This window comes from Oncorhynchus gorbuscha, linkage group LG18 (genome assembly GCF_021184085.1).
Source record: "Oncorhynchus gorbuscha isolate QuinsamMale2020 ecotype Even-year linkage group LG18, OgorEven_v1.0, whole genome shotgun sequence".
NCBI classification, from domain to species: domain Eukaryota; kingdom Metazoa; phylum Chordata; class Actinopteri; order Salmoniformes; family Salmonidae; genus Oncorhynchus; species Oncorhynchus gorbuscha.
In genome coordinates, this window is record NC_060190.1 from 33,070,828 (window position 1) to 33,093,874 (window position 23,047).

Consider the following 23,047-nt stretch of genomic DNA (forward strand, 5'->3'; position numbering starts at 1 on the left):
TAGGTTAGCAGTAAAACATTGAAATCAGCCTTCACCTTAACAGGAAGCCAATGTAGAGAGGCTAGCACTGGAGTAATGTGATCATATTTTTGGGTTCTAGTCAGGAATCTAGTAGCCGTGTGTAGCACTGACTGAAGTTTATTTAGTGCTTTATCTGGGTAGCCGGGGAGTAGAGCATTGCAGTAGTCTAATCTGGAAATGACAAAAGCATAGATTCGTTTTTCTGCATCATTTTTGGACAAAATGTTTCTGATTTTTGCAATGTAATGGAGATGGAAAAAAGCTGTCCTTGAAATATTCTTGATATTGTGGCGTACAGCAGGCCAGCCACCAGTGGGAGACTCGTCGAGGCCTGGTGACAGACGGAGCATACATCATGAGGCGAAGGCTCCTTCTGCAGGACGTGCCAGGTCTCGATGGGCTCTCCAGCCAGGACTAATTGGGGCTGATTGGGGATTGGTGAGTAATCAAGGGCTGATTGCTCACCAGCTGTACAACTCCCATGAAGCTGCCAGAAGGGAAGCACACAGGGGAGAGACCGGGGGGAGGAAAGGACTCCGGTATAGTTGGGGACGGTACCAGAGGTACCAGGAGGGAGTTCAGTTTTTGATCCCCACAGGATACAGCAAGACCCGGAGCCCAGGAGACGGTATCCCAGAGAGGGTCTCTTGGGGGAGACCTATTCTTTTCGTTTGGACTATTATTTTAATAAACACCTTTGAAACTGAGCTCATCCTACTCTGTCCATGTCTGTTCTGTGTAAACGTTTTGACACCAACTCCCTTGTCTGCCACAATATGTTCATCAAAAGAGAGATCAGGGTCCAGAGTAACGCGAGGTCCTTCACAGTTTTAATTGAGATGACTCTACAACAATCAAGATTAATTGTCAGATCCAACAGCAGCTCTCTTTGTTTATTGTGACCCAGAACTAGCATCTCTGTTTTTTCTGAGTTTAAAATTAAAACATTTGCAACCATCCCTCCCTTATGTCTGAAATACAGGCTTCCAGGGGGTTGAGATCAGGTGATTGTGGAGGCCAGGTCATCTGATGCACCACTCCATCACTCTCTTTCTTGGTCAAATAGCCCTTATACAGCCTGGAGGTGTGTTTTGGGTCATTGTCCTGTTGAAAGACAACTGATAGTTCCACTATGGGTAAACCAGATGGGATGGCGTATCATTGCAGAATGCAAGTCTTTCTTGAATTCTAAATAAATCACTGACAGTGTCACCAACAAAGCACCCCCACACCATCACACCTCCTCCTCAATGCATCACGGTGGGAACCACACATGCGAAGATCATCCATTCACCTACTCTGCCTCTCACAAAGACACGGCAGTTGAAACCAAAAATCGCAAATTTTGACCAAAGGACAGATTTCCACCATTCTAATATCCATTGCTTGTGTTTCATGGCCCATGCAAGTCTCTTATTATTATTGGTGTCCTTTAGTAGTGCTTTCTTTGCAGCAATTCGACCATGAAGGCCTGATTCATACAGTCTCCTCTAAACAGTTGATGTTGAGATGTGTCTGTTGAACTCTGAAGCATTTATTTGGGCTGCAATCTGAGGTGCAGTTAACTCTAATGAACTTATCCTCTGCAGCAGAGGTAACTCTGGGTCTTCCTTTCCTGTGGTGGTCCTCATGAGAGCCAGTTTCATCATAGCGCTTTATGGTTTTTGCGACTGCACATGAAGAAACTTTAAAAGTTATGGAAATGTTCCACATTGACTGACCTTAATGTCTTTAAGTAATGATTGAATGTCGTTTCTCTTTGCTTATTTTCTTGACATAACATGGACTTGGTATGTTACTAAATAGAACTGTATACTAACCCTACCTTGTCACAACACAACTGATTGGCTCAAACGCATTAAGATGAAAATAATTTCCCCAAAATAACTTTCAACAAGGCATAACTATTAATTTAAATGCATTCCAGGTGACTACTTCATGAAGCTGGTTGAGATAATGCCAAGAGTCTCCAAAGCTGTCAAGGCAAAGGGTGGCTGCTTTGAAGAATCTCAAATTGTAAATGTATTTTTATTTGTTTAACACTTTTTTGGTTACTACATGATTCCACATGTGTTATTTCATAGTGTTGATGTCTTCACTAATATTCTACAATGTAGAAAATAGTAAAAGTAAAGAAAATGCCTTGAATGAGTAGGCGTGTCCAAACTTTTGACTGGTACTGTATATTATACACACATCAAATATACGAATAAACATTTGAGAATGGTAATATTTTACACACACATGAAGGTACCCAAAAGCAATCATTTCTGGTTAAAAAACACAGATGTGAAAAATGTGTGGATGTAAAGTTTTAGAAATAAACTTCATGTATTGCTTATAAGATGTCTTTACCATCATGATTCCAAGAAATATATGACCAATTTGACATCTTCACAAGTATCTGACATTATGTAACAGTAATATGAGTTTAATCAGACTCAAAATTGTTACGCTTGCTCCCGCTCTTCCCCCTGGTGCTCTAGAGCGCAGCATTACGTACTCCTGCCACCATCATTACGCACACCTGCCTTCCCTGTCACGCACATGAGCAATTATTGGACTCACATGGACTCAATCACCTCTGTCATTACCTCCCCTTTATCTGTCTGTTCCCCTGCTCTGTTCCCCGCTTCAGCATTGATTGTCATGTTTCCTTGTATACCCATGTGCTGACGCTGTTCCTGTCTTGTGCTGCCTTTCCGGTTGGTGGTAATGTCGGGTCTGGGGGGCACCACCGATGGAACCGGGGGTTACCTAAGCCAGCTCGTCGGCCTGTCACGCCCTAGGCTTGAGAGGTTTCTTGCCCAGGTTGGCTCGGGAAGGCGCCCATCCCATGTCAGGCCTCAGCCGGCTCGCAGGCTCTCACGCCTCTGCTGGTACGTCGGGTTTTCACGCCCTGCCGGCTTGTCCAGCGCCCGTGCCTCGGCCGGCACGTCAGGCTTGCCTAGGTGGGACACTGGGTGGCGCCCCTAGAGGGGACGGGACAGTCACGCCTGCTCCCGTTCTTCCCCCCTGGGGCTCAGACTCCCCAGCATTAAGCACTCCTGCCACCATCATTATGCACACCTGCTTTCCCCCGTCACGTTCATCAATGATTATTGGACTCACCTGGACTCAATCACCTCTGTCATTACCTCCCCTATATCTGTCTGTTCCCCCACTCTGTTCCACGATTCAGCATTGATTGTCATTTGTCCTTGTATACCCGTGTGCTGACACTGTTCCTGTCTTGTTTCATGTCTGTTCCTATTAAATGTTTGACTCCCCGTACCTGCATCTCTACTCCAGCGTCAGGCTTTACAGTTTTCACTCTGCCAGGCTACCAGGAGCATGGTATCCTCTGATTTATTTACCACAAATACTATGTTGTAGTCTTTTCAAAGATTATGGTGTTTCTCATAAACTCGAACTACCCCTCACTCTTTTCACTCTTTAGGCTCTCTTCCATTGAAGTTTACTCAGTCTTAGCCTTCGCCTTAGCAGTGTCTATTAAACATTGTGCATTAGCTTAGGGAGAGGAATCGTTGCACTTGCACTATAGCACTGCACTTTCCCTTTGCACAGGGTCAGCTCTCTCCTTGCGATTGGTCACAGCATGATTTCAATTGCTAAGTAAACATGGTTTGCTTCCAGCTGACTTGTAACTTTGATAATGATAATTAAGGCTGGAATCTGGTTCAGTCAAATATGGTCTTAACCCTCCACCTCATTATAAGTTATTCAAAGTGAAGGGAAAAAATGAAACCGTTTTGGGGTACTGTTTGCTTTGCTCTTAGTTTCTCCTCTAAACAAACCGAGATTGTAGTGGTGGTGTCTTCAGTGTGTCTCATCATAACATTTTAACATATTCTTTTTCCTATGATTGTTGATTTGTTAGTGACTGTCACGCTCTGACCGTAGAGATATTTTTATTCTCTATGTTTGGTTGGTCAAGGTGTGACTCGAGTGGGAAACTATGTTCTGTGTTTCTATGTTTTGGCCGGGTATGGTTCTCAATCAGGGACAGCTGTCTATCGTTGTCTCTGATTGGGAATCATACTTAGGCAGCCTGTTTTTCCACCTTAGTTGTGGGTAGTTGTCTTTGTTAGTGGCCTGTATAGCCTTAGTAAGCGTCACGTTTGTTTTTGTTGGTTCTTGTTTTGTTGGCGACATTTATAATAAAGTAAAATGTACACTCACCACGCCACACCTTGGTCCGGTCATTTCCACGAAGATTGTGATCGTGACAGTGACACTCTTCGTAATGAAGAGGTGCGCCTCAACAAAAACAAACAATGGAGAAGAGGATGTGTCATGCCTTTATGTCCGTACATATTTTTTAAATAGATATTTTGGTAACACTTTACCTTAAAGCCGACAGGTACAGTAAATGTAAAACTTCCAATAAGCATATGTAAGAAACCCCTTGTAATGTCTTAGTCCTATTTCATAATGATATTATTAACCCGATAAGCCTAATAAGACATTGTACGGGTTCATATAAATGCTTATAACAAGTCAGTTTAAAAAGATGTTACTGATCTGTCACTTCTCTATCAGAAATGCTCAAGAATCTATGTCAGACTGTAAAATGTTCATGTATCAATGCACAATGTGCCAATATGACCATACATACTGCAACCATATGCATGACGTGGAAAACATTCAATATAGCCTTTAAGTCTATCCCATCTAATCCATGCAATTGTTATAACAGACATACCAGTCAGCATTTGTATAATATGGATGATTCTCTACAATTCAGAGTAGATCAACATGTGTTGAACAACACGTGTTGAATAACTTGAACAAAATTACAATAAAATCATTCAAAAAAGCGAAATATTTTTCTTTAAAACTTTCTATAAATCCTCTTATTTTACTGCATACTTATCAATGAACGTGATGGATGATTTAATGACTACATCCTCTGATGGTGGGTCATATTTTCAGACCATCTATTACATTCGCTGGATTCTTTTACCTTCGGCAAATAGGATACAGTATATTATGTCTCTGACTGTTTCTTTGAATTTTGGGAATCATTTTACGCTTCACTATATCCGTTCACAACTCTTTGAAGTGCCTTCAACTCTGAGAGGGTCCCAGAATGATAAAGCCATTAGTCATGGCATTTTTTTAACTGAACAAGTTTTTAAAATGCTGCATGCCAAGCCATTGGAAGAGCTCTATATGGCAACATTATGGCTCATTAACATATTCCATTCTGTAGGGAAGATTCTCAGGCTAAGAACTAGACTCCAGTCCTTCCTATCATGTTGAATTACAATGACTGCATTGTGGACACATTCCAGAGTACGACGTGCATGTGGCTTCAACGTTAGGCTCCCTTTTAAGATATACTGTCATATTATATGATGAAAGTGCTGTCGAACAAGCACATGCTGTATGATGTGAGAATTATCTATGTCCAAAAGGCCAAGTATTTGTCTCTAACATGGACATGTGTTATCAGCGGCAGAGCTAAAAAGTTAGCCTCTTTTTGATGAAAATGACTTATTTCTATGAGGCTTATTGGCAGGCAAGGAGCTTTCTGTAGCCATGGAAATAGTATGATCAGATGGGGAGTGTTGCAGTGGGGATATCGGAGTTCGAGGGTTGGGGGGGTTGAGGGGTTGGGAACGGGGGCAGATTCACAGTGCATGTGGCAAAGCGCCAGGCTGCTCACAACCATGCAGGGTCTCTAGAGACCCCCCTCTCCATACCCTGGAGCCAGGCCAAGCGCCTAAAACATTCCCTTTTTATCACAGAGAACCAACAAGCCTTGTTCAAGCTCTAAAATCCACAGCAAGGTCTCCTCAGCAGGACAGCAGATCGTTGGACAATGAAACCCCATGGCTGATGTTGGCCACACTTTATTTGTGTAGTCCGAATAGCCCATCTGTAGATGCTCTACATACAATCATACTATCAACAAACTATCTGTTGATAAGCAACTGCTTGCTAAGGTTATGGTTAGGGTTTGGTTTAGACTAAGGGTAATGGTTAGGTTTAGGGTTAGGATAAGGGTTAAGGTTAATAGATAGTTAGTTGAAATGTTGCTGATAGTCTGTAGATAGACAGATAGTCTACAGATGGACGATACAAATAAAGTGTTACCCTGATTTTAATTAGATAGACAGATCTAGGTTGACTTTGTCCCGTTCCTTGTTGTCAACATGATTTCTATTTCTGTGTGTAATGTAGTGCCACTCTGGGGGAGAGTGCACTTTCCTGAGATGCTATCCAGGCTAATTGAGCATGTTGCATGCGTTCAAGACACAAATCAAGGTAAAACAGAGTAGAGATGTTGGATCTTAATTTGAGCCAGTTTGCTACAGCAGGAAATGTGAATTATTATGTGGATTATAATTAATGGAAATGTCTGTATGGCTTGATACATGTTTCGTTTGTCAAGTCTGACATTTCAGTGTGAAAATTACAAACTTTAGAAGCCTTTTTAAAACTCAAATGCACTACTACTTCGCAAGTCCTGCCTTGCAGGGAAATTCTCAGTAACAAAATAGTGATCAAATTAAGAGCCTACATCTGTAGATGGACAGACTCAACAGTGCCCGAGATACAAAATGTTGTTAATCTTAGATGTCCGTCAAATGCCATCTGTGAAAACACATTGACAACGGAGTTTGTTAATAGCTATTATTAATAGTCATGTGGGGGCTATTTATTATCATAGTTAATAAAATAAGTAGTGCTACATGTAACGTCAAATCCCTGTGTTTCAAAAATGAAGTCATCTGTGTGCCAAGTCAAATGGCTTGTAACGGCTCTCGTCGAAAGTGGACCAAAGCGAAGAGTGGACCAAAGCGCAGCGTGGAAAGTGTTTATGATATTTTTTACATCTTTTTTTAAACACTCAAACAAAAATAACGAAAGTGAAAACGAAAGCGTACAGTTCTGTCAGGTACAGACACTAAACATAAAACAAGAGCCGAGCCCACAAAACCCAAAAGGAAAATGACAACTTATATGTGATCCCCAATCAGAGACAACGATAGACTCTGATTGGGAACCACACGCACACACACACACACACACACGGCCAAAAACAAAGAAATAGAAAACATAGACTTTCCCACCCGAGTCACACCCTGACCTAACCAAACATAGAGGAGAAAAAAAGGATCTATAAGGTCAGGGCGTGACATGGCTTGAAATAATAGGTCTTTGATTAACAAGATTGATAAGCAGGACCTTTATGTGTTTTGGGTTTGAACTCCATATGCATATACACAGTATCATCCCCTATGGTCAGCTTAAAACCATATCCTCCCAACCAGGGTTTGAGTGTAAGTGATTACATTTAATCTGAGTACAATTTTTTACGTTACCAGCAAAAGTGCTTGTAATCAGATTACAGATACTTTCGAAAAACTAGATGATTATTTCTTTGATTACTTTTAAATTTGGCAAGGATGTTTTTGCGAAAAAATACATTGACACCTGTCTGCTTTCTCAATGACATTCAATTCATAATTATAAAAAGGCGGAAGTTTAAGTTTGTTCCACCTGAGCAAGTCTGACCACAAGTCAGAGACTACTATGATGACACACCAAATACGTTTGATGGATCCTCTTTGTCTTCTTTTAATGCCTCTTGAGTAAAGTAATCCAAAAGTAACTGAAAGTAGTCAGATTATGTTACTGAGTTTTGGGTAAACCAAAAGTTACGTTACTGGTTACAATTTTGGACAGTAACTAGTAACTGTATTGGATTACATTCAGAAAGTAACATACCCAACCCTGCCCCCAACCAGGCATTCATATAGTACAGTATGAATGCACCATAGCAAATAATGCCTTTCTCACCCAACCATCACCTACTTCCCTCTTCGGGTAACATTTGCCATGGATGGAAGCTGAGGAGGACAAAGGGGGTGTGCGATTGAAGTACTTTCACACTGGTCTTTGAAACAAGGCACTATATGCAAGAGACATAGACATAGACATAGACAAGGCAATGCACTATATACAGTGCATTCGGAAATAATTCAGACCCCTGGACTTTGTCCACATTTCGTTACATTACAGCCTTATTCTGAAATTGATGAAATTACTTTTTTTCCCTCCTCAATCTAACACACAATACCCCATAATAACAAAGCGAAAAACAGGGTTTTAGACATTTTTGCAAATGTATTAAAAATTAAAAACTGAAATACCTTATTTAAGTAAGTATTCGTACCCTTTGCTATGAGACTCGAAATTGAGCTCAGGTGCATCCTGTTTCCATTGATCCTTCTTGAAATGTTTCTATAACTTTATTGGAGTCCACCTTTGGTAAATTCAATTGATTGGACATGATTTGGAAAGGCACACACAGGTCCCACAGTTGACAGTGCATGTCAGAGCAAACACCAAGCCATGAGGTCGAAGGAATTGTCCGTAGAGCTCCGAGATGGGAATGTGAAGAGGCACAGATCTGGGGAAGGGTACCAAAACATTTAGTCGGCATTGAAGGTCCCTAAGGACACAGTGGCCTCCATCAATCTTAAATGGAAGAAGTTTGGAACCACCAACACTTTTCCTAGAGCTGGCTGCCTGGCCAAACTGAGCAATCAGGGGAGAAGGGCCTTGGTCAGGGAGGTGACCAAGAATCCAATGGTCACTCTGACAGACATGGGAGAACCTTCCAGAAGAACATTTCCATTTCTGCAGTACTCCAGCAATCAGGTCTTTATGGTAGAGTGGCCAGACAGGAGCCACTCCTCAGTAAAAGGCACATGACAGCCCGCTGAGACTTTGCCAAAAGGTACCTACAGGACTCAGACCATGAGAAACAAGATTCTATGGTCTTATGAAACCAAGATTGAACACTTTGTCCTGAATGCCAAGCATGGAGGAAACCTGGCACCATCCCTATGGTGAAGCATGGAGGAAACCTGGCACCATCCCTACGGTGAAGCATGATGGAAACCTGGCACTATCCCTACGGTGAAGCATGGTGGAAACCTGGCACCATCCCTACGGTGAAGCATGGTGGTGGCAGCATCATGCTTTGAGCATGATTTTCAGCGGCAGGGACTGGGCAACTAATCAGGGTCAAGGGAAAGATGAACGGGTTGAAGTATAGAGAGATCCTTGATGAAAACCTGCACAAGAGTGCTCAGGACCTCCGACTGAGGCGAAGGTTCACCTTCCAACAGGACAACGACCCTAAGCACACAGCCAAGACAACGCAGGAGTGGCTTTGGGACAATTCTCTGAATGTCCTTGTCTGGCCCAGCCAGAGCCCGGACTATAACCCAATTGAACATCTCTGGAGAAACCTATTTAGCTGTGCATCGACGCTCCCCATCCAACCTGACAGATCTTGAGAGGATCTGCAGAGACGAATGGGAGAACTCCCCAAATATAGGTGTGCCAAGCTTGTAGCTTCATACCCAAGAAGACTCGAGGCTGTAATCGCTGCCAAAGGTGCTTCAACAAAGTACTGAATAAAGGGTCTGAATACTTATGTAAATGTGATATTTTTAATACATTTGCAAACATTTCTAAAAAATATGTTTTTGCTTTGTCATTATGGGGCATTGTGTGTAGATTGGTGAAGGGGAAAAACTATTTCATCAATTTTAGAATAAGGCTGTAAAGTCACAAAATGTGGAAAAAGTCAAGGGGTCTGAATACTTTCCGAATGCACTGTACATGTTGACAGAGCTAGAGAAAGGGACCTTTAGCTTGCTTGCAGTACCCATTGTTGACTTTGTCCATCTGGTCCTGATTTGGGCCTGGATGAGTGAGATGTTTGTTGCAGCTTGTTTGTAGGGGATTAGCAACCTCCCCCTGACCCTCCCACATACTCAGAGAGTGTTGCGAGGCTTACACGGTACAGTCATAGTCATTATGTATTTTAGGTTGCAGCAACAGAACAGTACAATGTGATAGGAATGGACTTGAATGCTGTGTACTCTAAACAGATACTATTCTACATAACAACATGTTTTTGATGACCTGTTATTGTGGGAAGTTTTCAGCTAGAGGATTGTGGATAAGGAAGAATCCACAGTGGTCACTTTTCATCAGGGATTAGATGTTGCTTGGCACCACGTAAAATGGAAGGTATGTTTAGGTCAATATTAGCATAGCCCACTTCCATACATAAGACCCTAAAGCTTTGTAAACACGCCAGCTCTTCTCAATCATCAGGACATCATTGTATCTTGTGCCTGCCAACTGCCACCTGGTGTGGAGTAACTGTTTTGCCCTTCTTTACTCAAACATCCATGGTAATAAGAAATACCCACAATAAGAGTTGCTAAACTAATTTTGAAGGTTGTAGCTTCAGTGGTTGGTCATTGTTTTATTTTCGGTGTGTGGTGGAGGATGATGCACTAGAGTTTAGATAATCATATAAAATTAAAATAAGTTTCACCCAAATTAGGCCTCCACAAAACTCCCACAACTTCATACAATTAGATTCAAACCAGCGTTCAAAAGATGCTGAACCTGCTTCTCTAACTGAGTGATGAAAAAGAGGGACACTTGAACATTCAACAACATGACTCTCTGTAAAAACAATGCTGTCCTATGAACACAAATTAGAAACCATTATTACATAACAATAACATTTACATAAAGTTGTTGCGGAACACTCTTTTAGAGTGACATTTGAAGGCAGACAATGTTTCCGATCCGTCCAACATAAACACATTTGGCTTGTATTGAGGTTAAACTGAGCAATGTTCAGGGGAGTTTTCCATGCATCTCCCAGATGATACATCCACATTGTGGACTTTCAGCAATAAGAATGCTTCATGCTGTGTTTATCAATCGGAATATGTTTGTGCCGCACCCAAGATGGCTCTGTCTGTATTCTATAGCAACATCTTTATCCCATATCATGTAGAACGAGCTGATCTTTGAACCCTATCAATTTTTCTCTCTATGAGACATAAAAAGAGAAGAAAAAATAATACCTTTATGAAACCAGCCATAACACCTTTATGAAACCAGCCATAACACCTTTATGAAACCAGCCATAACACCTTTATGAAACCAGCCATAACACCTTTTGAAACCAGCCATAACACCTTTATGAAACCTGCCATAACACCTTTATGAGTGTTGCAGTATCATTCATAACAATCGTCTTAACACACAGTGCTAAAACAATGATGGCATGTCTGTATTCAGCCATCTTTATGCACTTTTGCCATTGATGTGCTTGTAACTGTCACGCCTTGGTCATTATATTTTGTGTTTTTGGTATATGTTTGGGTAAGCCAGGGTGTGACATGTTGTGTTTCGTATTGGGGTTTGTAGTAATTGGGATTGTGTATGATTAGGGGTGTGTCTAGTTAGGCTTGGCTGCCTGGGGCGATTCTCAATCAGAGTCAGGTGCTTGTCGTTGTCTCTGATTGAGAACCGTATTTAGACAGCCTGACTTTCGCGTTGTAATTTGTGGGTGTTTGTTCCTGTCTTAGTGTTGTTGTCACCAGATAGGCTGTAATAGGTTTCTCGTTTCGTTTGTTGTTTTCATTTACAGTTATTTCATGTACCGCGATTATTTTCATTAAAGTCATGAGTAACCTACACGCTGCATTTCGGTCTGACTCTCTTCATACAACAGATGAACGACGTTACAGTAACGTGTTGAGTAACCTTGCCTGAGACCAGAATAGTTGCGTTAGCTCCACAAACTAATGCAATGGCTTAAGCTCAAGAGAGGCTAACACAGTTTTAACCAAACCAGATATTGGCCATGAAAAGGCCAGAACTTTCCCAGCAAGATAAATGCAGCTCACATTCAGTCCAAAAGTGGGCCAGCAACTACAGGAAGCTGTTCGGGCCACTTACCTCAAGCCAGATCTGGCCCATAGGAAAGTGTGAATATCCCACATTCAGACAATATCTGAGCCATATGATGTGCACTGACCCATTTGTGTCACAAAACAACCAGATATGCCCTGCAGACGGTTGCTGTCTGGGCTTATTACTTATAACAAAATATGTCATTGTAGCTGAAGGTATAATGTGTGGTATTGCAATTAGATGATGTAGACAAGGGGTTTAATGTCAAAGCTGGAGGCTTTAATATACTTTGAATTGATACAGTCACAGTCTACAAAATCAAATCAGCCTAGCTGTAATTTGAATGACTCTTATGACTCCAATGTTTCTACGTGTCTAAAATACTTCCCTAGATTCCACCATGTCTTCATGAATACCATAAACACATAATGCAACATTCGTTTTTAATCAAGTTCTTGGAATATCCACTCTTCTCCCAATTAATCTGAGGTTTAAGGAAACCCCTTCTTACCACACTTTCTTATCTTTATTAGGAAATGAATTATTCAAATCTATCTAACTTTCCTAGTTTGACGGAGGCCTTCCTCCATGCCACTGGAAATTAATTTAGCAACAGAACCTCAGGCCATTGCTTCAGTCCGTGTTTGGGCTTGTCGTATGAGAGTGAAGTGATGGAGGGTTAAAACGGTTTTACTACTAATAGTTCTTCTGGAAACCAGTCAAGAGCCCAGGAGCAGGAAGTTATTGTTTTGTTCAGCCGAGTGGAGTGGTTGACTTCAGGCAGCAACCTAGACAGAGTCAAACCCCAAAGATATTAAGGATTTGGGGGGATTACAGAGAAACGTGTGCGACTGGCCAAGGACACTGTGTAACGGCGTTCATCTGTTGAAGGAGAGTCGGACCAAAATGCAGCATGGTGGTTACTCATGTTCTTTAATGAAGAATAGCGATACATGAAATAACTAAATAACAAAACAACAAACGGAACGAGAAAACCTATCACAGCCTATCTGGTGAACACTACACAGAGACAGGAACATTCACCCACCAAAACACTCACAGAATATGGCTGCCTAAATATGGTTCCCAATCAGAGACAACAAGAATCACCTGACTCTGTTTGAGAACCGCCTCAGGCAGCCATAGACTAATTAGTCACCCCACAAAACCCCAAGACAAAAAACACACCACAATAACCCATGTCACATCCTGGCCTGACCAAATATATAAAGAAAACACAAAATACTAAGAGCAAGGCGTGGCAGAACCCCCCCCCCAAGGTGCGGACTCCCGGACGCACCTCAAAACCATAGGGAGGGTCCGGGTGGGTGTCTGTCCATGGTGGCGGCTCCGGCTCGGGACGTGGACCCCACTCCATAAATGTCATAGTTCCTCCCCCTCGCGTCCTGGGATAATCCACCCTCGCCGCCGACCATGGCCTAATTAGTCCTCACCCAGAACCCCACTGGACTGAGGGGCAGCTCGTGACTGAGGGGCAGCTCGGGACTGAGGGGCAGCTCGGGACTGAGGGGCAGCTCGGGACTGAGGGGCAGCTCGGGACTGAGGGGCAGCTCGGGACTGAGGGGAAGCCCGGGACTGAGGGGAAGCCCGGGTCTGAGGGGAAGCCCAGTACTGAGGGGAAGCCCAGTACTGAGGGGAAGCCCAGTACTGAGAGGAAGCCCAGTACTGAGAGGAAGCCCAGTACTGAGATGAAGCTCAGGCAGGTAGTTGTCTCCTGCAGATCCTGGCTGGCTGGCGGATCTGGAAGAGTCTGGTTGACTGGGAGATCTGGAAGAGTCTGGTTGACTGGCAGATCTGGAAGAATCTGGTTGACTGGCAGATCTGGAAGAATCTGGTTGACTGGCAGATCTGGAAGATCATGGCTGACTGGCGGATCTAGCTGCTCTGGCTGCTCCATGCAGACTGACAGCTCTGGCTGCTCCATGTAGACTGGCAGCTCTGGCTGCTCCATACAGATTGGCAGCTCTGGCTGCTCCATGCAGATTGGCAGCTCTGGCTGCTCCATGCAGACTGGCAGCTCTGGCTGCTCCATGCAGACTGGCAGCTCTGGCTGCTCCATGCAGACTGACAGCTCTGGCTGCTCCATGCAGACTGGCAGCTTTGTGCAGACTGGCAGCTCTGGCTGCTCCATGCAAACTGGCAGCTCTGGCTGCTCCATGCAGACTGGCAGCTCTGGCTGCTCCATGCAGACTGGCAGCTCTGGCTGCTCCATGCAGACTGACAGCTCTGGCTGCTCCATGCAGACTGACAGCTCAGGCTGCTCCATGCAGGCTGACAGCTCTGGCTGCTCCATGCAGACTGGCGGCTCTGGCTGCTCCATGCAGACTGGCTGCTCTGGCTGCTCCATGCAGACTGACATCTCTGGCTGCTCCATGCAGACTGACAGCTCAGGCTGCTCCATGCAGGCTGACAGCTCTGGCTGCTCCATGCAGACTGGCAGCTCTGGCTGCTCCATGCAGACTGGCAGCTCTGGCTGCTCCATGCAGACTGACAGCTCTGGCTGCTCCATGCAGACTGACAGTTCTGGCTGCTCCATGTAGACTGACAGCTCAGGCTGCTCCATGCAGGCTGACAGCTCTGGCTGCTCCATGCAGACTGGCAGCTCTGGCTGCTCCATGCAGACTGGCTGCTCTGGCTGCTCCGAACAGGCAGGAGGTTCCGGCAGCACTGTAGAGGAGGAAGGCTCTGGAAGCGCTGAACAGGCGGGAGACTCCGACAGCGCAGGAGAGGAGGAAAACGCTGGCTGCGCTGAACAGGCGGGAGGCTCCGACAGCGCTAGAGAGAAGGATGGCTCTGGCTGTGCTGAACAGGCGAGGCGCACTGAAGGCCTGGTGCGTGGTGCTGGAACTGGTGGTACTGGATCGAGGACACGCCCAGGAAGCCTGCTGCGGGGAGCTGCCACCGGCGGACTGGTGTTTGGAGGTGGCTCTGGATAGACCGGACCGTGCAGGCGCACTGGAGCTCTTGAGCACCGAGCCTGCCCAACCTTACCTGGCTCGATGCCCACTCTAGCCCGGCCAATACGAAGAGCTGGTATGAACTGCACCGGGCTATGTACACGCACTGGAAACACTGTGCCCTCCATAGCATAACACGGTGCCTGCCCGGTCTCTCTAGCCCCCCGGTAAGCACAGGGAGTTTGCGCAGGTCTCCTACCTGGCATAGCCATACTCCCTGTAAGACCCCCCCCCCAATACATTTTTGGGGCTGACTCTCAGGCTTCCATCCGCTTTGTCGTGCTGCCTCTTCATGCCAGCGCCTCTCCTCTTTCTCCGCCTCCAGTTCTTCCCTGGGGCGGCGATATTCTCCAGGCTGTGCCCATGGTCCTTTTCCGTCCAATATCTCTTCCCAAGTCCAGAAGTCCTTTGATCACTGCTCCTCACGATTAACAGGGGGAGTTGGCTCAGGTCTGTCTCCTGACTCTGCCACACTCTCCCTGAGCCCCCCCCCCAATACATTTTTGGGGCTGCTTTTCAGGCTTCCTTGCCAACCGTGTTCCCTCGTATCGTCGGCTCCTCTCTCGGCTGCCTCTGCTCTCCTAAGTGCCTCCACCTGTTCCCATGGGAGGCGATCTCTTCCGGCCAGTATCTCCTCCCAAATGTAACAACCTTTGCCATCCAACATGTCTTCCCATGTCCATTCCTCCTTTCGCTGCTCCTGCTGTCGCTGCCTGTTACCACGCCGCTCGGTCCGTGTGTGGTGGGTGATTCTGTAACGGCGTTCGTCTGTTGAAGGAGAGTCGGACCAAAATGCAGCATGGTGGTTACTCGTGTTCTTTAATGAAGAATAGCGATACATGAAATAAATAAATAACAAAACAACAAACGAAACGCGAAACCTATTACAACCTATCTGGTGAACACTACACAGAGACAGGAACATTCACCCACCAAAACACTCACAGAATATGGCTGCCTAAATATGGTTCCCAATCAGAGACAACGAGAATCACCTGACTCTGATTGAGAACCGCCTCAGGCAGCCATAGACTAATTAGTCACCCCACAAAACCCCAAGACAAAAAACACACCACAATAACCCATGTCACACCCTGGCCTGACCAAATATATAAAGAAAACACAAAATACTAAGACCAAGGCGTGACACACTGGTGTTTTAGCTTTGGACTCATTTTGTTGGACAACTTTTGTTTCGGTTACCCTGTGTCCCCAATTTCAGGAATTGTCTTTTCAAATGTAATAATCATACGATGAATTATAGCAAATAAATTCTGAGAGTATTTACAACGGTATTTCACAGTTCACGACAAACCTGGCTTCAAATAGTATTAGAAATCTTTAAAATACTTTACCTGTGCTTGACTGTGTTTGCCTTGTACAATGGAACCATTCAAATTGTCAAAAAAGTACAAACCCACCCATCTGGCACCCCAGACACGCTCGAGCAAACAGCCATTATTTGAAACCAGGTATGCGTGATGGTGGTATGAATCCATGCCTGTTGTTTACATTTTTTGATGTACCCTAACGGTTTAAAAAAAATCTAATCTAGGCCTCTAATCCTAACCTTAACTAGTTTCTATGCTTTACCATAAATCACTAACTAATCCCTAACCCACCCCTAACCATTCGCTAACCACTCACTTACTTGCTAAATTGAACATTTTGAATATACACGTTTTTTCAGTTTTGTGGCAGTGATTTTCAGCTAATGTGTGCATTCTTTCAGTGATCATCTTGATGTGTTCACTTGTCATGCAATGAGACCATTTGGTATGACGGTGTATGATTGACCTGTAATGTCTCACGAATGCTGGGATGGAGATTTATTGTATGTGATACCAGCCTTCACAACAGCTTGAAGGTTACAAGTAAGTGCTAATAAAATAGTCACCATACCCTAGCAGTCACCATACCCTAGCAGTCACCATACCCGAGCAGTCACCATACCCTAGCAGTCACCATACCCTAGCAACACCAACAGTTTAAAATAGGCTACTAAAATCATTACAATATTGATAAATAGACAAATACAGTTTAGCGGTATTAACCCGACTGACTTTAGGACCATGCAAACACCTGGGAGCAGGAGGGAAGTCTGTTTGTATGGCTGGCTGGCTTTATGGAGAGCCCATCGACTCAGCTGCAGGAAACAGCACAATCTTTTCTCAAAACAGAGCAGATGCTGAGCTAGTGCGTAGCAGATCATTCTTGTATGACATGGGTATGTAGAACATTAAGTACCCTATTGACTGAGGTGAATGAAGCTACATCAACAAGGTGATAATGGCTGGAGTCAATTTTGTTTGTTTTTTGCTGTTCTCCAAAATAAACTATGAGTTTTTAAATTGTGTAGAAATGCAGTAAATGAGCTTCAATTTTATAACAATTCCGTGCAGGGAAATTCCCTGTCACACTGCCATACCCTAGGTTTAGCTGAAATGACTCCCCTGCAATAGTTCCAGACACACTTCTATGCAGTTGTTACCTAGTTCTTTATCAGTGCCAGTTCCCTTTTTTATTAGAGCTGTTTGGTCATACAGTCACTCCGAGGTACTAGGATCAGAAAGAACGAGACATCTGGTTTAAATTAACAGCAGTTTAACAGACCCATAGAAAGTGTAGCTGTGTTCCCAAACTCATATTATGGGCAGGTCTTGTGTAATTTTAATCCAAAGGCAGGAAGCAAGGGTCAATTAACCAGTAAAAGCACACTGTGTCTTTGGGGAACCAACAAAAAAAATGTGACCTTTTTGTTTCTTGTTTATGTCAATTAATTTCCCCCCACTAAACCTCCGGTCCCTGCCATGGCTGAATCAGGTGGAGTTATTAGCCATTGCAAAAGTAATTAGAGTGTCAAGGGAACCTTGACGAGGAAAATTGGCCATATTCCATCTACTTCCTCTGGTCGTTTTTGTCTTGTCAACAAACCAAGCGCACACTGATGCCTGTGAATAACTTGAACCTTTAAAATGCTATCACGCTAATGTTCTACTGACCACATTAGAAATATACCCCAGGGATTCCTGTGTTTGTTACAGTTAAGATAAATGTATCGGCTCCCTCTCTCTCTCTGTGTTTTCTGATATCGTGGGGACCGAGTATTTATTTGTGCTGAGTTTGAGTTAGAGGCCACTTCTCCGCACCTTTGCTGGCACCAGTGCATGTTCCCAAAGAGCCCAGGTCATAGGATGACTACGAAGAGGGGTGCAGTATGTCTCTAATAACAAACAGCCTGTCCTCAACCTGGGGTGCTCAGGCATTGTGGTTATTTAAAGCAATGTAGAAATTTGTGCCACTCTGACTGAACTCAATGACTGGAAATGTTGAGATTTCAGATCATCTGTCACTGTATGTGAGAGATAAAAATTATTTTAAAATAGACATTTTTCACAACAACCATTTCCTAACTTTCCATACTTACCCTCCAAATTATGGAACAATTACTGCACAAGGTGGGAAGGTAAACTGAAATGAATCTACTGTAGAATATAAAAACCTGGGGCTCTAGAAGTTCAACATTTGTTTTTGTGTGTCTGCAGCTAGAAAAGTATATCCAGGAAAACATCAAGATGGAGATGGTGCATATTCAAGACCATCCAGTACACAACCAGACTGCTACCATGCTGGAAATCGGAACTAACCTGTTGACTCAGACTGCAGAACAGACCCACAAGTTAAACGTTGTCGAGGCTAAGGTAATGGCTACATCTGAGTTATATGTGATCAGAATCTCAAAGATGCTTCTTAAATGAGATGTTCCATAAAACTAATTAACAATGACGATATGCATGAAACAAAAACTTATACTCTATAAAAAATCTATCCTAAGAAACACACTATGGAACTTAAGTTGCTAATAGACGTTAATATTTGGCTTGAATGTCTGCTGTTTGGTTCAAATGATATACACTGCACAAAAATATAAACACAACAGGTCCCATATTTCATGAGCTGAAATAAAAGATCCCAGAAATGTTTGATTCACACAAAAAGTTTATTTTTCTAAAATGTTGTGTACAAATTTGTTTACATCCCTGTTAGTAAGCATTTCTCCTTTGCCAAGATAATCCATCCACCTGCCAGGTGGGACATATCAAGAGGCTGATGAAACCGCATGATCATTACACAGATGCACCTTGTGCTGGGGACAATAAAAGGCTACTCTAAGATGTGCGGTTTTGTCACACAACACATTGCCACAGATTGGCATGCTGACTGCAGGAATTTCCACCAGAGCTGTTGCCAGAGAATTTAATATGAATTTCTCTACCAAACATTGTTTTAGAGAATTTTGCAGTACATCCAACCAGCCTCACAACAACAGATCTTGTGTATGGCGTCGTATGGGAGAGCGGTTTGCTGATATCAACGGTGTGAACAGAGTGCCATATGGTGGGGTTATGGTATGGGCAGGCAGGCATAAGCTACGGACAATGAACACAATTGCATTTTATTGATGGCAATTTGAATGCACAAAAATACCATGACGAAATCCCGAGGCTCTTTGTGAAGGTATATGTGAGCAGATGCATATCTGTATTTCCAGTCATGCGAAATCCATAGATTGGGTTCTAATTAATTGATTTCAATTGATTGATTTATCATATGAACTGTAACTCAGTAAAATCTTTGAACATGTTGAAAGCTGCGTTTATATTTTTGTTCAGTATAATACAAATCAATTTATTATCTCATGAAACCACACCAATCCTTAGTTTTAGGCAAAATGTTTGCTCAGTTGTTTATGGAAGATTGCAGCTCTCTGTCCAATAAGGTCATTTCGGGTAAATATTTCTGTCCAATTATAGGACCCCTTTTGGCTCAAGAACACCATCAGAGGTGAAAGTTCTGCATAGCCTCATAATGCTAATTTGTCTCTCTGGTCAACAAAACAAAACTGTGGAATGTATTTATTTTTTAACATTGCTCACACGTTGGTGGAATCTGTTTATTTGGTAACACTTTACTTATATTGGTGACATAGTAATCATTAAGGAAGGGATTAAGGCTGCCGTTCTGTACATTACCTTGGAAATAATTGACGACGCATTGAGAATGAATGCTACATATCACCACTCTAAGTAAAAGTGTTACCATTTATTGTCATTATGTGTAGGTTATGAACCAGACATCAAGAATTGAGATCAAGTTGTTGGAGAACTCATTATCTACAGACAAACTGGAGAAGGAATTATTGGTACAGACTTCTAAAATCACTAAACTGCAAGACAAGAACAGGTACAGTATAACATTTTGATATCTGCATAAGTTTGCTATTTCCTCATTAAGACGTGTGGTACAATCTCAAATAAAATAGCTGTTACATATTTCTGCAGCTTTGAGCTGAAAAATAATTTATGTTGAAAAGACATATCCGTGCAAAGAAGCATATTTGAAACCATAACATTACTCCTGTACTGAGGAATCTTGGACAGAGCACTTTGCAGTAAAATGTATGTCATGAGAAATTCAAAATAATGCTTAATAACTACAATATAAACAAAACTCTCAAAAGTAAAGCCCTTGCAAAACTTTTTTTTAAACATTTTTATTTCACCTTTATTTCACCAGGTAGGCCAGTTGAGAACAAGTTCTCATTTACAACTGCGACCTGGCCAAGATAAAGCAAAGCAGTGCGACACAAACAACAACACAGAGTTACACATGGGATAAACAAACGTACAGTCAATTACACAATAGAAAAATCTATGTACAGTGTGTGCAAATAAAGCAAGATTAGGGAGGTAAGGCAATAAATAGACCATAGTGGCGAAATAATTACAAGTTAGCAATAACACTGAAGCGATAGACGTGTAGATTATGTTGTGCAAGTAGAGATACTGGGGTGCAAAAGAGCAACAAAATAAATAACAATATGGGGATGAGGTAGATGGGTAAAGTTTTCATTGAGAAATGTGACAGATTTCCCATAAAAGTTCAAGATGTAACAGATAGACTGATGTGACAGCTGAATCTTGTTTTGCACTCTGTTTTGGTTACACATCAGGCCATATGGGGTACCATTGACAAATATAATGGGCCACTACATCATACGAAAATTGACTCTATAAGGGCATCCTTTCTCAGCTTCTTGATCACCATTACAACTGAACTGGTGCCCATAATCAACAGCAGCAGGCCACAGCAACATAAAAATTATTCACTGCTCATAAATTTCCATTAGGAATAATCATAATTTTCACAATTTATGTTGCTTTGCAATGGTCAGTATGTTGAATTTATAATTTTGCGCAAATTTAGTTTGGCTCTGACATCCACTAATGTAAAGCTATGAAATCACTCATACGGTATGCGGTATAGGATAATGAAACAATGGCTTTAAGCCATCAACTCAGATCTCACTGTGCCAAGGGTTTTGAATGCCCAAGTCACTTAGTGTTGCTATAACTATTATTTACATGGTTTTTGGTATTTACATAGTTTTTACATTGTTCAGGTGTAATTACAGTGAATGTACAAATTGTTACATGTAGGGATTACAACAATAATATCTGTGTGCAGTTTCAACCAAACTCATAATTACCCTGCTAGGATCTCACCCTTGTTTTAGATCTTTTCATATACAGAATGTGTAATTGTAATGATCTTCGTCTGTTGTTTGAAGAGAGGCAGACCGAAATGCAGCGTGTAGGTTACTCATGACTTTTAATAAAGCTAATACGGTACATGAAAATAACGAAGAAGAAAACAACAAACGAATGAAACTAATACAGCCTATCTGGTGACTAACACTAAGACAGGTACAATCACCCACGAAATACAACGCGCACTCAGGCTACCTAAATACGGTTCCCAATCCGAGACAACTAGAATCAGCTGACTCCAATTAGGAATCGCCTCAGGCAGCCAAGCCTAACTAGACACACCCCTAATAATACACACTCCCAATTAAACAAACCCTAATACGAAATACAACATATAAACCCATGTCACACCCTGGCCTACCCAAACATATAACAAAAACACAAGATACAATGACCAAGGCGTGACAGAACCCCCCCCCTAAGGTGCGGACTCCGGGACGCACCTCAAGAGCATAGGGAGGGTCCGGGTGGGCGTCTGTCCATGGTGGCGGTTCTGGCTCGGGACGTGGACCCCACTCCATCAATGTCCTAGTTCCTCCCCTTCGCGTCCTAGGATAATCCACCTTCTCCGCCGACCATGGCCTAATAGTCCTCACACTGATCCCCACATAACTGAGGGGCAGCGCGGGACAGAGGGGCAGCTCGGGACAGAGGGGCAGCTCGGGACAGAGGGGCAGCTCGGGATAGAGGGGCAGCTCGGGATAGAGGGGCAACTCAGGATAGAGGGGCAACTCAGGATAGAGAGGCAACTCAGGATAGACGGGCAACTCAGGATAGAGGGGCAACTCGGGATAGAGGGGCAACTCGGGATAGCGGGGCAACTCGGGATAGCGGGGCAACTCGGGATAGCGGGGCAACTCAGGATAGAGGGGCAACTCAGGATAGAGGGGCAACTCAGGATAGAGGGGCAACTCGGGATAGCGGGGCAGCCCGGGACAGAGGGGCAGCCCGGGACCGAAGCAGCCCGGTACTGAGGGGAAGCCCGGTACTGAGGGGAAGCCCGGTACTGAGGGGAAGCCCGGTACTGAGAGGGAGCCCTGTACAGAGAGGGAGCCCTGTACAGAGAGGGAGCCCTGTACAGAGAGGGAGCCCAGTACAGAGAGGGAGCCTAGTACTGAGAGGAAGCTCAGTACTGAGAGGAAGCTCAGGCAGGTAGTAGGCTCCGGTAAATCCTGGCTGGCTGGTGGACCTGGATGATTAAGGTTGTCTGGCCGATCTAGAAGATCTTGGCAGACTGGCACTTCTGGCGGATCCTGGCAGACTGGCACTTCTGGTGGATCCTGGCAGACTGGTGACGCTGGGCCGACAGGAGACTCCGGCAGCACAGGAGAGGAGAAAGGCTCTGGCTGAGCTGAACAGGCAGGCGCACTGGACGCGCTGGGCCGACTGGGAGCACTGGTGGCGCTGGACAGACAGGAGACTCCGGCAGCGCAGGAGAGGAGAACAGCTCTGGTTGCGCTAAACAAGCGGGAGACTCCGATAGCGCAGGAGAAGAGAACAGCTCTGGTTGCGCTAAACAAGCGGGAGACTCCGGCAGCGCAGGAGGGGAGAAAAGCACTGGCTGTGCTGAACAGGCGATGCGCACTGGACGCGCTGGGCCGACTGGGAGCACTGGTGGCGCTGGACAGACAGGAGACTCCGGCAGCGCAAGAGAGGAGAAAAACTCTGGCTGCGCTAAACAGG

At 43.9% G+C, this 23,047-nt stretch overlaps 1 protein-coding gene across 3 annotated transcripts in view; it reads left to right on the plus strand.

Moving 5' to 3' along the window:
* The window catches only part of angpt4 (angiopoietin 4), a 50,492-nt gene that overhangs the window by 15,321 nt on the left and 12,124 nt on the right, over positions 1–23,047 (plus strand). The window contains exons 1-3 of one of the 3 annotated variants that reach the window (XM_046313185.1): positions 16,856–16,980; positions 18,299–18,454; positions 19,876–19,997. In XM_046313185.1, the coding sequence (XP_046169141.1) occupies positions 16,972–16,980; positions 18,299–18,454; positions 19,876–19,997 (287 nt within the window). In that variant the 5' untranslated portion in view covers positions 16,856–16,971. Of the gene's footprint in view, positions 1–16,855; positions 17,037–18,298; positions 18,455–19,875; positions 19,998–23,047 lie in introns of those variants that run through there. The other 2 variants (XM_046313186.1, XM_046313184.1) reach the window with 2 other exon arrangements.